The sequence below is a fragment of the Vicugna pacos genome, chromosome 7 (genome assembly GCF_048564905.1).
Source record: "Vicugna pacos chromosome 7, VicPac4, whole genome shotgun sequence".
Classification (NCBI taxonomy): Eukaryota; Metazoa; Chordata; class Mammalia; order Artiodactyla; family Camelidae; genus Vicugna; species Vicugna pacos.
The window spans coordinates 51298531-51315367 of record NC_132993.1 but is presented as its reverse complement, the minus strand read 5'-3'; the positions used below and the strand labels follow the sequence as shown (position 1 = coordinate 51315367).

The window sequence follows — 16837 nt, the reverse complement described above, 5'->3', positions numbered from 1 at the left end:
TGTGAAGATTATTATTATGGTTCCTGAAAATCAGAATGTCTTGCTAAAGAGGATTTATAAACAATTTTTATGCAGAAAATAATAAGGGCAAATATTTATCTGCCTGAATGAGACCTATTTAGAGTAAGCAGAAATAATTACAGGGTATCTAGCTATCTTACCTATTTCTAACTTTCTTATTTTTGAGTTTTTCAAGTTCGCTTACTTATTCCCAACAAAAATTTTTATAATTTTCGTAATTTAAATTTTCATGTGTATCTTATCTTTATTAATAAACCCTTTATTGATGACTCAGTCACTAGGATAAAACAATCATTATACACCATACACTCTAACTACATTATTCCACGAGGCAGGGTTGAGATGGATTGTTGAGCCCTACACTGACCTGCTTTGACTTTTTAAAAGAATACGCTGGGCTGCTATTTTTAGTTTTTCTGTTTTCTCCCTTGAAGGTGCAATGTCAGCGACACTTGTCAGTGCTGGAAATGCCCCACAGCAGCCACTACTGACGGCTTCTCGGATGGACATTCCCCCAACTTTCTTACTAACAGAAACATACTTTTGTTCAGAGCAGCAGAGTTGAGACCAGCAAAAAAAAATAACTCATTTCCCCCAGAATACTCATTTCTCCAAAATACTCATTTTTCCCGGTGCTGCTAAGGGTGGTCCTGTGGTACCAGTACTGCGTTCCAGGGAGGGCTTGTGCTTTCTAGCTACAGACTGATTTCCTTTTCTTGTCTGCCTGGGATAGGAAGGTGAGCTTGGAGAAGGAGGATAAGATGCCTTGCAATTGTAATGTCATAAGCATGTATATGATTATACGGCTAAAGAATATTGGGTAGAAAAACAGTAGTGTTTGGGTCCAAAATCCATTTTTGAACCAATGTGCAAGATCTGGTCTGCCTACTTTTGGGCTTCTGAGTATATGTGAATAAATAAATCCTTATCTATTTAATTCATAGTTGGCTGAAGTTCGATATGAACAGCTGAAACACATTCATAATTGATAAACCACCTTCAAACTGGCTAACTTTCATCTCCCAAAAGCTTAAATACCAAATAGCCAAGCATATTAAAGAGCAAGTGTAAAGAATCTCTATGTGAAATCACGGAGGGCTCTCATGAATAAATCATAGCACGAACTTCATGAGTTCATTTTGTCTGCTCAGGTCTTTCTTCTTTCAAGGTTCTGAATAGGTGAAGTCCTAATGTATAAAGGAGCACCTGGAACCCATTTCTAGTCCTGATTTTTCAGACCGAGAATGATATAATAGCCTAGAGAAGGAAGAGGAGGAACGAGATTGCCAGTGGGAGGGCGGAAGCCATGGATGGGAATAGTTTCAGGATCCATTTCTTGCCTAATAGACAAAGGCTGATAGATAATTTGACTGAAATGTATAAAAAGCATGACAGGTAGAGAGAAGGTGAACAGAATGGCATTCAAAATCGGGAAGGCAGGGAGTGTCTTATGAAATACTACTTAGATAAATACATGACAAAAGGGCAGTAAGTAATTTAAAGAACAGATAATAAAGTTAAAATTTACTTCCCATAACTGGCAAATATAAACAGATTTTTTTTTATGTACGGGAAATTTATAAAATCAGAGGCATTAAGGTAGAATATAAGAAGCTGGGATGTATTTTGAGACTGTTTAGCAGGATACACAATGCACCTTTCCAGGACTCATCCTTTCCATCTCCACTGACTGGGAACCATCAACCTAGACATTCAATTCCTGCTTTCATGTAGTGCAGGACTTTGTACTGGTTTTTCACAACCTACACGTGAATAAGGGTGTGTCCACACAGTGGATGCGTACCCACCTTTACAGATTTCATAGAGGTAATTAAAAGCGTCAGTACCCACTATAACTAGCTATATCCCAACATAAGGAAATACTATTCATTCAACCCATGAGCTATATAATGTAAATGGATAAACAGACACAAGGTTAACAGGAAAACCTATCTCCATGTTTGCTCCTGAAAATTTTCTAAAATAGTATTTCTTTATTAAATAAATCATGCTAAAGAGAATGCAACTTTATGGTAATTAGGTCTCACAGATAGAATTAACTTAGTTATGAAGAACCTTACAATTTCAACAGGAGCAATGCTTCGTACCAGCTGCTGGAGGAGAGTAGCTTCACAGTAAGGAAATTTTCTGATACTTTCTCTAATGACCTTTTCTTGATATACTGGAAAGCCATCAGAAGCTCGGCCTCTTAACAAGCTGAAAGACATTTTTTTAAACGTAACTTGAGTTGAATTATTAAGCTTGTGCTCCCAGCTGCACCTATGCAATTTTAGTAATTTCTTCTTTGCTACTTAAGATTTTCATTGTGTCTTGATGCATCGTGATGACATACTCAGTTCAAACTGCTGTTCCATTTGCACGTTAGTCTAGACCTTATCAGATGTAGGGGCCCAAAGATGTATTTATAAAAGTGACCCCTGACACAAAACACACTAAACACTGTTATCAGACTAGCTGGTTACTCATTACCATGTCAGTTACTTGTACAAAGAAAGAAAACCCTCATTGAATCACACCCTTCTGACTTACTTCTCTTTTCTCAGTAGAACTATAGGATAATTTGACCCCAGATGGTTAGAGAAGACGGGTAACACACAGCTCCCCCAGGTACAGGAACAGAGACACACTGAGTGCCGTTTTGAATTCAGAGCATAGCCAACCTATCCTTAGATTTAGATCTGGGCTACTTTCTAGCTTTATGATCTTACATATGCTACTTAACCTCTCCAAACCTCAGATTCCTTACCTGTAACTGGGGATAACGAAAGCACTGTTGTAAAGAGTACGGAACAGAACAATCAACCGAAGTATAAGAGTGCCCTTTGTTACTTGCACAGAATGTGATCTCAAAAATAACAACGGCTGCTAAAATCCTTAATTTTTATGTCCACGGTGAGATTTCATAATAAAGTATTATCCAGTTGAGAGTATTTTATATATGAAATGATAAAGACAGTACCTTTTGATTAGACTGTCCAGTTTATTCTCTCCATCTTTTAAGAAGTTAATGCATTTCTGAAAGATACAGCTGATGTAATGCATTTTCATAGCCAGTACTTCATTCATGTCTCTTTGCTTCATACATTTCTCACAAATCAGATCCATCACCTTGTAGCATTTATTCAGAGCTGCTTCTTCTGCCAGCAGAGGATTTTCATTTATAAGCATCACAATCTAGAAAAAATTCCAGTGAGTTTAGAAACTCCATGAAAGATTTGCCATGTTCAACTTAGGTGGTCAGTTTTGATTACCAAATAAAGTCCTTCTTACGGTCATATATTTACCATGTTAATTCAAATTAGAATGCAAGTTGCCGCTGATCAAGTTGTAAAACTAGTACAGAAGGACTCTGTCTCTGTTAAAAGCACTTTTACTAAAGATAAGTGTGGCATATTGACACACCCTTTATATACAGAATCAAATCACCGAGTGGTCACTACTCTTAGTCAACATTACTGAGCTTTAGGATTTCATGGCTAGGAAAAACAATTCTCATTCATTCTTCTTAATTATAAGGAAATGAGATTTTTTGCAGACAGAAGTCTAAAAATAAAAGGTGTGTTACTTTCTCATTAACTACATTTCTCTGTGGAAATTTTCTAAGATGCTTCTAATCATGTATAGTAATGTAAGTAGGTCAAAAGGAAAGCAAAATAGCTTTAAAAAAAAGGATCATTAGAGAGTTATCCAAACTGATGCATTATGAGTCCCACACTTCCTATATATGCACAGATTAAACTCAAATTTGGTGTAATAAGTATTTTTTTAATTGGCTGTGGTAGTCTTGCATAGGATAGCTATAAAAATCCACAGTGGTATAACAGTAATATAAACATGTGTATAACAGGGGCACAATTATATTCTCAGAGCAGAAAGTCATTCAGTATTTGTTAATCTACATGTTACAGCTAAACAGCTGTCCCAGGCAATGTAAACAGCAGGAAACAACAGGTAGCAGATTTCATGAATTTCTTCAAACATGTTAACTTAAGTAAAACCCATGCCTAGCCTCCTACCTGGAAACTGAAGATAGATTAAATATTTTTCTGAAACTAAAAACAGATTTTTACTTATTTTTGACACTACTAAACTGATACATAATCTACAATTTTACTTAAAATACAGCACTCAATAGTAAATTATTAGACTTTATGAAATAAGTACAATCAGAATCCTTATTGGTAAATTTGCTGAAAACATCCCCTACCATAATATTAACTTGTGGCAGAGAGAAAAAAAAGACTCATTAATCACCTGTTTATAGTTTGCTGTCAGTTGCAATAATGTGAAGCTGTTTGCTCAATATTTTGTATATGGTATTTATAATCAAAGCATAGGATCTAAACTTACACATGAGAATTCTTTTTAAAAAATCCCCAATAAAACCCAGATTCATGCAGTAGACTTTATTTATTTCATAATATACAGCAGTACATGCAGAGAAAAATGGCATATAATCACAGCTCACTGAAGCATTTACACAGCTGCACACAGAAGACTAATATTTGAACTAGTTTCCTTCCTTTAATCTCTGAAGCATTATGAAGTAATGTATTTATTATAAAGGGAATCATTCTTAATTACTGAGGAGGAAATATTCATGTGGGCATAAAAGTCAGATATGTCTCATCTCCCAAAGAACAGCTACTTTAGAATACGTTTATTCAGTGGCATTTTAAATGCTTTTTATTTTTTAAATCCCATTTTAAAAAATTACTAATTCAGCAATTCTGGGCTTAAAAACCATGTTAATAATCAAAAGATAGGATCACTTGCGCACATCTGCCTCCTGACCACTTAGAGACCCTGTTCAACTCTATTGTCATTTTTCCTGTGACTGTTTTTCTCCATGATAACATCTATAGTCTGGGCATCGGCACAATTCCCCAAGTCCCTGCTGAAAACAAACATCCTTTTGCTATAGCAGCCACTCAACCTCCACGCAAATGTATCCGTGTTAGGTAGACTGCAGTGAAAAGGTGCACCGTTGGACTGAATGTTGTTCTGTGCTTGTTTTGAAAGGTCTTTGACTTGACAGACTGGTTGCTTTTTTTTTTTTTTAATAATAACACACCCTATGAAGACCCATGCCAGCTTGAAAAGCGGTAAAGTAATGAAAATGGGCCACCACAAAAGCAAGTGGGCGGCTTTTATCGAAGTGTGGATAAAAGAAAGGTTTTTAAGTGAATAGACCATTTCTTCCTACAAAAAGCAAGGTCTGGATCTGAAGGAAAGTACTATAGTCATAGAATAATTTCTCTTATAAGACCAAGTGCTCTAAAAATATAATGCAGGCTATTTTATTTTATATACCTCTACAATTTATTGTCTATATAAATATGCCCTTAATCTAATTTACTCAAAATATGTGCCTTTAAAGATAACTGGAGGTACAATGATTCTTAGGAAATTTAACCCTGAGAGACTTGGTTCTGTGTAAAATTCCAAAATTACTCCACAGACTCTGTTATCACAATATGTGAGATTTTTGCAATCACAAAGGGCAGAAACAGATATAAGACAGTGAATCAGAAAAATACAGGAGAGTTCTTCAAATCAGTCAAGACTAGAATATCCTATAACGCTCAGGCTAGAGGAGGAATGACAAGGGCCTCGTAAAACCACACATGTTCTCCACACTGAGAAATACTGCATCCCTAGGAACAGTCCTGTCTTCTCACCCCAGCTTGCCCCACTGCTAACAGAAAGAGTGTCATGGAGAGGGAGTCACCATTACAGGAGTTCTCCCTTTCCCTTCAGTGCTGGGAGGGAAAGAAACACCAACACAGAAGAGGCTAAACATTTTTTACAGGTTACATTCTAAGTCCCGTGTAATCTCCACACGAGACACAAACATCTGATTCATGGCTGAATTTCTTCTTTGCCCAGTTAGGATCACAAGCGTTACCTCTAGAGGTTCTTTCTGAGTGTTGAGTAAAATATATGAGTTTTTGAAAAATAAAAACAGAATAGATTCCACTTGTCTGTCATATGGGAAAGGATCCACTAGTTTGTCATCTCTCTTGATGGTCCAGAAAATTAATTTGGGTGAAGGGCCACATGAAAGGTACTTTGTTGTTGTTGATTTGTTTGTTTCTTGAGCTTTGAAGACTGTATGCAAAGGGATGCATCGATAAAGTAATAGGATCATGTACAATTTAGAACTTATATCAATTTATTTTTCAAGATTTTTTTTAATTTAAGTATAGTCAGTTTACAATATTATGTTAATTTCTGCATACAGCATAGTGATTCAGTTATATATATATTCCTTTTCATATTCTTTTTCATTATAGGTTATTACAAGGCATTGAACATAGTTCCCTGTGGTATATACAGTAGGACCTTGCTGTTCATCTATTTCTTTAAATGAGTGTTAATTTTCAAGAGTTACCTCATGAGAACCATCCACTTACTTTAATAATGTTCAGTATATTCCAAAGATTCTTCTTTTGTAATAGACTTCTAAGGAAATCTATTTCACTACCTTAGAAGTCTAAGGGAAAAGCCTCAATTGTTGACCCATCATACTGTCTTGCTCACCAAATAACTCTGAATTACTATTAAATCTATGCAATATGAATGAAGACATAGAGCAGACACTGAAGCTTGATAAAGGGCAGCATCACTGTAGCACACATGGAGTTTTCTGGGATGATTCGTTGAAAAAATTATATTCATTTGGATTGATTTCTTTTAAAAATCATTTTGTAAATAAACAAAAAAATTATATATAAAATATGAAGGAAATAGCAGTGGAAATAGTTCAGAATAGCCCTTGAAGTTTTTTTTCCAGCTTAGTCATTTGAACTTCTGGGTTGGTCTGTGAAGTTTGAAAATCTGTGTGATTTGACTGTTTATTGGAAGAACTGTATTACTTAAAGGCATCAAATACCCACTTTGCATTAAAAAGTGTGTTCATGACACATTGGAGAACACTTCCAGAGAAGAGAGGTACTGCAGTAGCTGCCGCTCATGCCCACCTGGGTCCCGCTAACCTAGCCCGTGCACTAGGGCCTCGCTGCGGGGACGGCTGGCTGCTGTGGGCATAGAGCTGCCTACTTCTGCAGGGAACTGCCTTCCGCCAGAGGGAGCCCACCTCCCTTTCCCTCTGGGGACAGACCTCAGCCAAGGACTGACTGATGTGAAAGCCTGGCTCCCTTGCCTGTTGGAGCTATTGACAGTCCAGAGCGCCCCAAGACATGAGGTGGAAGCTCGGCTTCGGCTGAACCTGCCTCTCTGCTGAGCTCCTCCTTCCGCCCTAGTCTGTGTTCCTCGCTCTCCCCCGGGCTTCCAGGGAGAGCACTCCTTCACTGTAGCAAGTGAACAGGAGAGGCCTGCACAAGCTGTACGTCTATAAAACCCAACCCAAGACAGTTATGATCCTACACTCTAAGAGCAGTTTACACTGTGACGCAGGAATTAAAAGCAAATAGGATTGACACTACAGTACCTTGACAGGATGAAGATTTGTTGTGGTGATAATTTTGTGCAGTGGGCCTGCCAACTTTGGGGGCAGTTTTGGCTCTTTATCCAGTCCCTGGGGTTTAGTGTAATAATCCAGTCTCTCTCGGGGAAAGAAATTGTTGATTATAGTCACACAATCATGTTGACCTTGTAACAGGAAAACAGGAAATGTATTATTTTATTATTTAAAATAAGACATTTTCCAATTTTTAAATTAATTATATTGCTCTGTTTTCTGAAACAAGCATACATCAAAATCTTTAATTTTTAGGAAAGAGAGTCGAGGAGGAAGAGGAGAGGAGAGGTAAAATGTTTTGGAGAACATATATGCATGCTTTGTGAAGTCAAGAAATAATCTCCTTTTAAAGACACAGAATCCATAGTACATATGAAGATTATGTGGATAACAAAAAAAGCAGTGTTCAACTTTAAGAACTCTAAATATTTAAGTTGCTTGTAATTTAAATGCTGCTTCTTCCATCTCTACACAAATGAGGTTCATTCTTCCTTAATCATATCTGGCTTTCTTTATACAGAATATAAATTTATCCTATATAAAGTTTTTTTATTATTATCACAATTATTATTATTAAGTGAATCTCCCCTCCCCTTGAATTTGAGAAAAGCTTGGCCTCTTTGTGAAATGAATTAGAAAAAAAGCTTTTGCTCCATAAGCTTGGAATCCCTGTTACTGCTCCTCACAGACCCCTGTGCCACTTCTGTAAGCCAAAGCCATCTCTAGAGGTAAAAAAATGGTTCTAAGAAAGCAAAACTTCCCCTGGCAAAGCTAGTAGCCTGACTGAGTTCTTGCTGCCTCCCCCTCCACAGTTCCCTCACCACTGGAGCAAGGAAATGGACACTCTGGGCAAGCATGCTGAGCATGCAGGGCACATTTGGAGGTGCAGGCTCTTCTGATCTCTGAAGACTTTTTCTTCCTCTCTGCCTGATGAGGACCGAGGTAACAGCAGCCAAGAGTCCTGAGGAGCAATCCCAGACATTGGGGCTCCCAGAGTGTGGTCCACCTTGGGTGGTCCACGTGGCCCCTGGCCACTTGTGCACGGTCCTGGGAGCATCTCCTTGATCTTGCCGACAACAGGTGACCTGCAGGGGGATCACACTGTGGGCCAGGTGGGCCCTGGTACTTGAGGCTGGCTGAGGGCTCAGCCTGACTGGGAGTTCCCGGAGAACCCAACAGTGGACCAGCTTCCTGCTGTGTCTCAGCAGAGGATGAGATATCTACTGGTTTGTTGACCCTGAGCCCACAGTTATAGAGAGATTGGCACTTCCCTTCACCGCTCCACAACCCCATCGGCTTTACCTGACTGCCTAGGGGATGCAGCTCCAAGAGGATCCAATCTGGAAAGACTATGCAATGCCTCCAGCAGAGGCATGACATCCATAGCACAGGTACTGAGAACATCAACCACTGCCACACCACAACCAAGCCATAACCACAGCCACCAAAGAACACTTGAATCAAGCAGATCAGTTACACTACATAAAGAGACTTTCATGGACCAAAGATTCCAATTTTAAAAGTTAACAGACAATCTGAGAGAGGAAATTCTAGTTACTTTAAGAACTAAAATAGTGACGTAGATGAAATAGATGAAATATCTCCAAACAGGGGAAAATTAGGATATGAAAAGCATCGTGGAAGAGATGAGAGAACTAAAAAAACAGATCCAGGAAAAAAAAGAAATGGATGAAGAATTAATAATTAAACAAATGATAGAAGAACATGTCCTTGATTTGAAGGGAACTTTCAGTAATGACCACAGTATCATTCTTGGTATTCAGTGCTCTTCTTAAGTGCTGAAGCACCAGTTCTTCATTTTTCGCTAACCAGAAACTTCCATATCTATGTATCTTGAGGACAAATCAAACAGTAACAGGATAATATTAAAAATTTGAAGTGCTCTGTTTAGAAAATGATCATCTCTACCTACATAATCTTCAAGAAAGGAGAAAAATGACAGTCAATCAAGCAAATCTCCTACTCAAGCCTGATACAAACATGACAGCATCAAAGTTAACAGAGATAACTGTGTGCGGGAACTTACAATTATATGTGAAGAAACTAGAGAAGATGAAGACAAACTGCACTGCTTTCTTAAAACACATCTAGGTTCAGTAAAAAGAGGCATGTTCCATTGGGGGGGGAAAGGTGCTCTAAAATACCCCGTAAACATGTCAAAATTGACATAGGAAGATTTGAAGGTAAAAGGATCAGAGGAAAATATGGACTTGTGACTATATCTTCTCATCAGTCCCCTAACTAGTATACTCAGAAGATGTCTTGTAAGCAGTTGGAAATATTTGTACATAAAAATACTGGCTGTCTAACAATGGCACTGTCACAAATTGCACCTTTGTGAGAAGGAAAAAATATTACTTTACTTTTTAAAGATTAATCTTTTTCTTTTTAGGTAATGCTAGGTTTTTGTTTTGTTTTGTTTTTAACTGAAAGCAAGTTTACTTAGATACACATCCCATAAACAGAATGTGGTCATTCTCAGAAGGGAGAGCAGCAGTGCTAGGTTACCAATCTGCCGAGTGATACATATATTTAAAGTTTATCTTTATAAATATACATTTTTACTTAATTTATATTTAAATTAAAAACATGAAACTATTAAATATTCAGTTTTATTGTTTTTTAATTTATGAATTCTAAATACATACAAATAAAACAGTACTATTAATATAGACCATAAATGCTGGGGATGGGGGCCAGGTGAGGACCAGTGTATCACTTTGTCCCAATATAACTTTCACTGGACTTGAGTCTTCTAGACTGAATGAGCTCACTGAGACAGCAAAATTAGTCCTAGGCAGGATTAATGACAACACACACAACTAGACACATCCATATACATTATTTTACTTTCAAGGATAAACTGAGAATGAAACACACTTCAGAATGAGCAATGAAAAGTTAGCAAAGAAAACTAAATCAAATTCTCACTTGCAAAACCACGATTTAGAAAGCTGGCGGTAAAGTTCTACGCAGTGATACAAGAATCATGAAACTAGCCAAGATACAACTCACATTTCAGAGAAAAAAATATAGCTTTGCTTATGATGGGTTTCAAACAATATATAACCTACATACTATCTCAGAAGGTCCTGTAACCAAAACCTAAATGAGAACAGAGATCTCAAGATGGAGCAAGGAGAAAAGAGAGGAGAGTGGAGAACAGCCCTCGGCAGCAGAGATAGTTAATCCAAATGGGTGAAGACAGCGTGACGGAGAAATTATACTGCTGATGGTGAGGACTGCGGAAGGAGAAAGAACCCACCATGAATGACACTCTAATAACATATCATTACTAAAAGGTCTCAACTCTCTCAGCAAAGTTCACAGCTAGTGGCAGTGGTGGAGGAGGAAAGGAAAGGCTTGTTGCCTGACAAGGGAAACATGGAATGTGGAGAAACAGAGTCATAAGGATTTCATCTTATTGGAGTTGATAAATGGGCAAATACAATACCTTAAGGGTGGGGCACAGGGTATAGTTTTGTTCTTGCTTCTAGATAATAACTGAGAAATATGAGTTTATCTGGGAGCTTTGTGACTAGAAGAGTAAGTACTAGTAGAATGGAAAAGCATCCTTGATTTTTCAAGTTAATAAAAGGAGAAAGAAAATGTACTCTAACATGACCAGGCCAATCACATTAAGGAAACACAGACAGACAGACAGACACACACAGCCACCTACTGAGATGAGAGGGACTTCCATGGTGTACTGGTAGGTGAAGAAAGCAAGCTGCAAGGGATATATTTGAATGACCACATTTTTAAAAGATGACAAAAATCTTGCATGTGCATGTATATATGTAGACACATTGATCTGCTTGAGGGGAATAAAAGGGGGAGGATGAGTTTTTAATAAGACTAACTATAAGGGAAATATAATGTCAACTGAAAGGGTGCGATGTAATTTTCTGCCTATGAAATTAGTCTAAATAGATTAAAATTGGCATGAAGACATTACCCTTATTTTAGGATGGGATTGTGGACAGTTGTACTTTAGATTTTTATTAACATCATAATAGAAAAAGAGAAAAAGAAAAGCAATGTGTTTAGTGGTTGAAAGAGTGGACTCCACTTCCAGCCCTGGGGGAAGTTACACCCACAACATGAACTTTATTTTATTACATTGTGGACGTAGTGAAACTTGTTAGAGTTAAACAGAACTTCAGATCATCTAATTCCCTGGCTTCTTTGTACAGATCAGAAAACCAGGGACACAGAGGTGAAGGGATTCACCTATGATCTTGTGATAATTAGGAGTAGACATGAAATAAAATAAGTCTCATGATTCTTAGTTTAATGTTCTTTTCTCCCTACACTGACACCCTCAAAATTAGCTTAGAGGTGAGTTGATGGCAACGAGGGAGCCCCTAACTATAGAAGATAAATATTTCTCTGGCGTTTGCACAAGAAGGCCATACTTTTCGCATATCTTTTCTGAAACTGAGTTGAAATAAAACAAGAATATTTGCTCTCACGGAGCTGTCACAGTGACTTAGTGACTGTCTGACTTAATCAACAGTACCCACTATTAGTTTTAAGTAATCAAATTTAACACCATGTGGTTAACATCCCCCATATCGGACTAATTCCTACTGTATCTCACCTTAAATGTAATTTCTCTCTTTCTAAATTCCCTTAGAATGGGAGAAGACCCCTCTCTTTGATGTCTTTCTATGGAACTGTCATTGCTGTTAGCCTCTTAGTGCCACGGATGCATGAACACCCTCTGTCTTGCTCACCACAGTACCTAGAGTGATGCTCGTTAGTATTTGTTTAATGAATTGTTAGGCCCCACAAAGCCACTCACCACATTCCCAATAAATCAGATACATCTATCTTTGCTTTTCTATCAATGGGCTCTCCTAACTGCCAACTCAGGGGGGCCAACATACCAAATGCCAAGTACTCATTCCCACTGTCTTCTAAACCCCCTGTATTATACCAAGTAACAGGATTAACACACAAAGAAATACTGGGCACACAGAATAAATGTTTGTGGTTGATTAGGATGATAAAGAAGCAGCTGTATATTGTACTATCATTAATGCTCCTTCTAATCGTTGTAATTATTTTTTATTCATTTTTTAAAATTGAAATATAGTTGATTTATAATGTTTGACGTGTACAGCAAAGTGATTCAGTTTATATACATATATATAAAATATGTATTCTTTTTCAGATTCTTTTGCATTATAGGTTATTACAAGATATTGAATATAGTTCCCTGTGCCATACAGTAGGTCCTTGTTGTTTATCTACTTTATATATAGTAGTGTGTATCTGTTAATCTTAAATTCCAAATTTATCCCTCCCCCTCTTCCCACTTGGTAACCAGAAGTTTGTTTTCTGTGTCTGTGCTTCTATTTCTGTTTTGTAAATAAGTTCACTTGGATCTTTTTTTTTTAGATTCCACATATATGTGATATCACATGACATTTGTCTTTGTCTGACTTAGTTCATGTAGTATGATAATCTCTAGGTCCATCTATGTTGCTGCAAATGGCATTATTTCTTTTTTATGGATGAGTAATATTCCATTGCCTATATTGTTATAATTATTATTAACAGAATAACTGATAGCATTTACTGAGAGCTACATGTAAAGCTCTTTAGGGCTATCATTTCATTTAATCTTTTCAATAACCATGTAACCATTTTATAATGAGGAAACTGAAGGTCAGAATCAGTAAGTAGCTTGCTATTAAGTGGCACAGCCAGAATTTCAACCCAGAATTGCTCACTCCACAGTTCTTGTTCTTAAACATCAGGTTAAACTATTTCCTTAGAGAAATACTCTCATTCAAGCATTTGACTGCAATAAAAATGGCCTCACCACTCTCCTTGAATCTCAGAGTGGAGATTCAAACTAGCTTCTTCATTTTCTCCAAAGTGGCATTAGGTGTTTCATTAAGTTAGACAAAATTGTAAACATTTGCCTTAAAAAAAATAAACAGGACAGCATTTGCACTCTGAGTGCAATTTTTTTCCATGAGGGAAATTTTGGGTATAACCTACTATAAAACTGCCATAAAACTCACCCACAAAGGCTGCCATCTGAGCTGCTGTTCTTCCCACAGAGTTGACAACATCTGTCTCAGCACCAGCTTCCAACATCACCCACGTAATGTCCTTATTACCTAGAGTTAAAAAGAAACATTTGTTAAAATTAAGGCATCCACAATTCAAATACCCCCTTTTAAGTGATCTGTACACTTCTTTTCACTTAGTTTTAGGCGTCCATTTTGTGGATAATTTCATTTTTTCCAAAATACAATTCATAACTACAGTAAAAAGTAAAAGGCCATAGAACCCACATAGAAATTAACCTTAGTTTCTACAAAACACATCAAGTAAAACAAAAGTGGTATGGAATTGAGTATCACTTTTTTTTTTTAACAAGACAGAATATGTTTTTCCTATGTAACACTTAGTAGCAAGTAAGAACAAACCAAAAAAAAAAAAAAAAGTCAAAAGCAAAGACAAAAAAAGATAAAATGAATAAAAATCCCCACTTAATACCTACCAACTCATCCCATCCCTCACACCTACAGGCCCTGCAGTAACTACTGACAGTTGGGGGTCCATCTTTCTGCACTTTCTCCTACCTAAACATCTATAGATCTTCTACATGCACTCTTTCACTAAAGGAGTCGTTACAGATAGCTTGCTGTTATAAGCTATACTCAGTGAGTAGCATTTTCCATTAATTTTTGCAAGTTTGAACTATGATTTCCTTAGGAACAGTTCCTGGAAAACACTGTAGGATCAAAGATAATGCATATTTTAAATGCATTTTTCCAGGTTGCCTTCCAGCAAGGTGGGGCTGATTGCCCCATGTGCACTCTATGAAACAGTGTGAAAAAATCCCTATGGTAATGCTGGGCACCGTGACTTCTTAACTTTTTTCAATACAATAAGCAAAAAATTATCATTTGCTGTTCTAGTTTGCAATCCTTTGATTACTGGTGAAAGTGTCTTAAGTTTATTAGCCAGTTGTATTTCTTTCATTCTCTGTTCAATTTTCTGTCCAATTTTCTACTGTAGTATTTGTTTTCTAATAGACCTCTTCATATATAATGATATGACCCTTTAAGTTATGCAGTAACTAATTTCCTTAGTTTTTATTTGTACTGTAACTCTATTTTCTACATATGCAAATGTTAAGATTTTATGTAATCAAATCAGGCAATACTGTCCTTTTTGAATTCTATATTTTCTATTACACTTAGAAATGCTCTCCTGTTCCAGGATTATAAAAATAGAGATCACTGCTCTTAAAGCTTAATACTACATCTTTGTTTTCTTAAAAAACTGCAACAAGTATAGATAATTCAACTTAATTTTAGGTGATATTTCCCAATTGTCTTTCTTTAGCAAATTATAAGCAACATGAATCACAGTAAGTTTCAAAATGGATCATCATATTTAGTACATAAATGTCAGTGACACAAATAACTCTATCCAAGCAGCTATTTTCTCAAGGGAACAGAAAAGTTTTCATATTACTTCAAAATATAAAAATACAGAACATCAAAGGAACTAACTTAGAAGAATAGATCCAGCTCCACGACTCTACCCAAAATATATTGTCAATCAAAGAATCAAGTAATTTAAAAAACCAAGGAAACATCACCAATTATGTAACATTTCACACACCACAGCTTTTCAAAACTAATTCCCATTAGTTCTTCCTATAAGATGTGATTTTAAAATTACCATAACAAAAATGGATTTATTTTAAAATATACATATACTTATAACACATTTGCATAGGTGACTAACATTAATATATTAGAATAAGTATTAAAACTTCACCAGAAAGTGCGGCGAACATGAGGGCTGTGTATCCATGTTCATGTTGATGACAATTTACATCAGCTCCATGTCGTAAAAGTAATTTGCACATATCAAGTTTCCCTTTATAAGCAGCATGCATTAGAGGAGTCATCCCATTCTTTAATAAAAAGGAGGAAAAAAGTATTAATTTTACTTATTTACCTTTCCCCATGTATGAACAATTCCTGCAATTAAATTAAAACATAAAATAAACATGAATTACTAAAATCATCATTATAATCTGTATTTTCATAATCACTTCCCCACTTAGATCTTTCATAAACTGCTGAGGAAAAAATATGGTTTTATTACCTGAGGTTTTCTACAGATTAGCAAACAGATTCAGAGAAGAATTGCCTGACCTCACATGACTAGTATAATGGCCAGGGAAAGGACCAAAACTCAAATTTACCAGGACTCTCATCTCTACTACACATACTTAGCTCCTGGGGAGACAAATGAACAAGCAGACAGAAAAGCATTACAACAAACAAACAAACAAACAAAAACTAAGGAAAAACCTTAAAACCAATAGAATGCTTATCAAGGGGAAAGTTGAATGAAGTATAGTATATCTATAACATGGAATATTATGAAGCTATTAACTGAATTCAATCATATCTAATTGAACTGAAATTTCCATGAATTATCAGCAATGAGAAAAATAAGATATGGGAAATGTATACTAAAATGTTCTCATTTTTCAAACAATGATTCCCCCAAATCATTTTATATTTTGATCATATATATGATTTGGTCATAGAAAAACAGTAATATTTACATCAGGCTACACTATTTAGTCTCCATACGTTTTGTCCATATTCAATGAAACATCCAACCTTATATGTTGACTACCTAAGTTAGAAATTCCCTGCAAGTAAAGCTTCTCAGAACCCAAGATAAACTCTCTAAGTACTGGAATTTCAAAGTTGTTTTGGATAAAAACGTTTCTAACGCATATAATCTCTTCTTTAGCAAATCTTAGCATACTAACATAATTTGAATTGTTCACAATGATTCTAGATTATTATTATGAACATAAGGTATCAATATTATCAGAGGGTTGTTGATGTGAGAATTAATTATAGGGAGGTTGGGACCTTTCAGGTGGTTGTACAAGAGGAGTGGTCAAAGTTTTTGCAGTGTTTTGTACAAGCGTTTCAGTACAAGTAGTCAAAGTTGCTTGAGAGCAGTAACGGGAAAATGATAAGGAGATGAAAACTTTAGCAGTTTTTAAAACTTTATTGATGACCCTAAAAATAATTAAAGTTTCTTTCCTATAATTCTTAAAGAACTTATCAATATCAGTTTATTCAGTTACAATTCTGTATCATTACATACAGTATTCATTCATTCAGCAAGTGTTTATTGACTAAGATATGTCAGACACAGATCTATGCACGGTGGGTAGCAGAGAACAAATTCCATGCCCCTCCAGTCTAAGTCTCCAGCACT

The 16837-nt window shown here is 36.3% G+C and overlaps 1 protein-coding gene across 1 annotated transcript in view; it reads right to left on the bottom strand.

Annotated features, from left to right (window-relative positions):
• Positions 1-16837, bottom strand: part of ANKMY2 (ankyrin repeat and MYND domain containing 2) — a 32862-nt gene that overhangs the window by 5303 nt on the left and 10722 nt on the right. Inside the window, exons 3-7 of the mRNA XM_006211731.4 lie at positions 15362-15500; positions 13585-13683; positions 7496-7656; positions 3002-3216; positions 2103-2238 (exon numbers count right to left, since the gene is read on the bottom strand). Coding sequence (XP_006211793.1) covers positions 2103-2238; positions 3002-3216; positions 7496-7656; positions 13585-13683; positions 15362-15500 — 750 coding nt within the window. The remainder of the gene's footprint in view (positions 1-2102; positions 2239-3001; positions 3217-7495; positions 7657-13584; positions 13684-15361; positions 15501-16837) is intronic.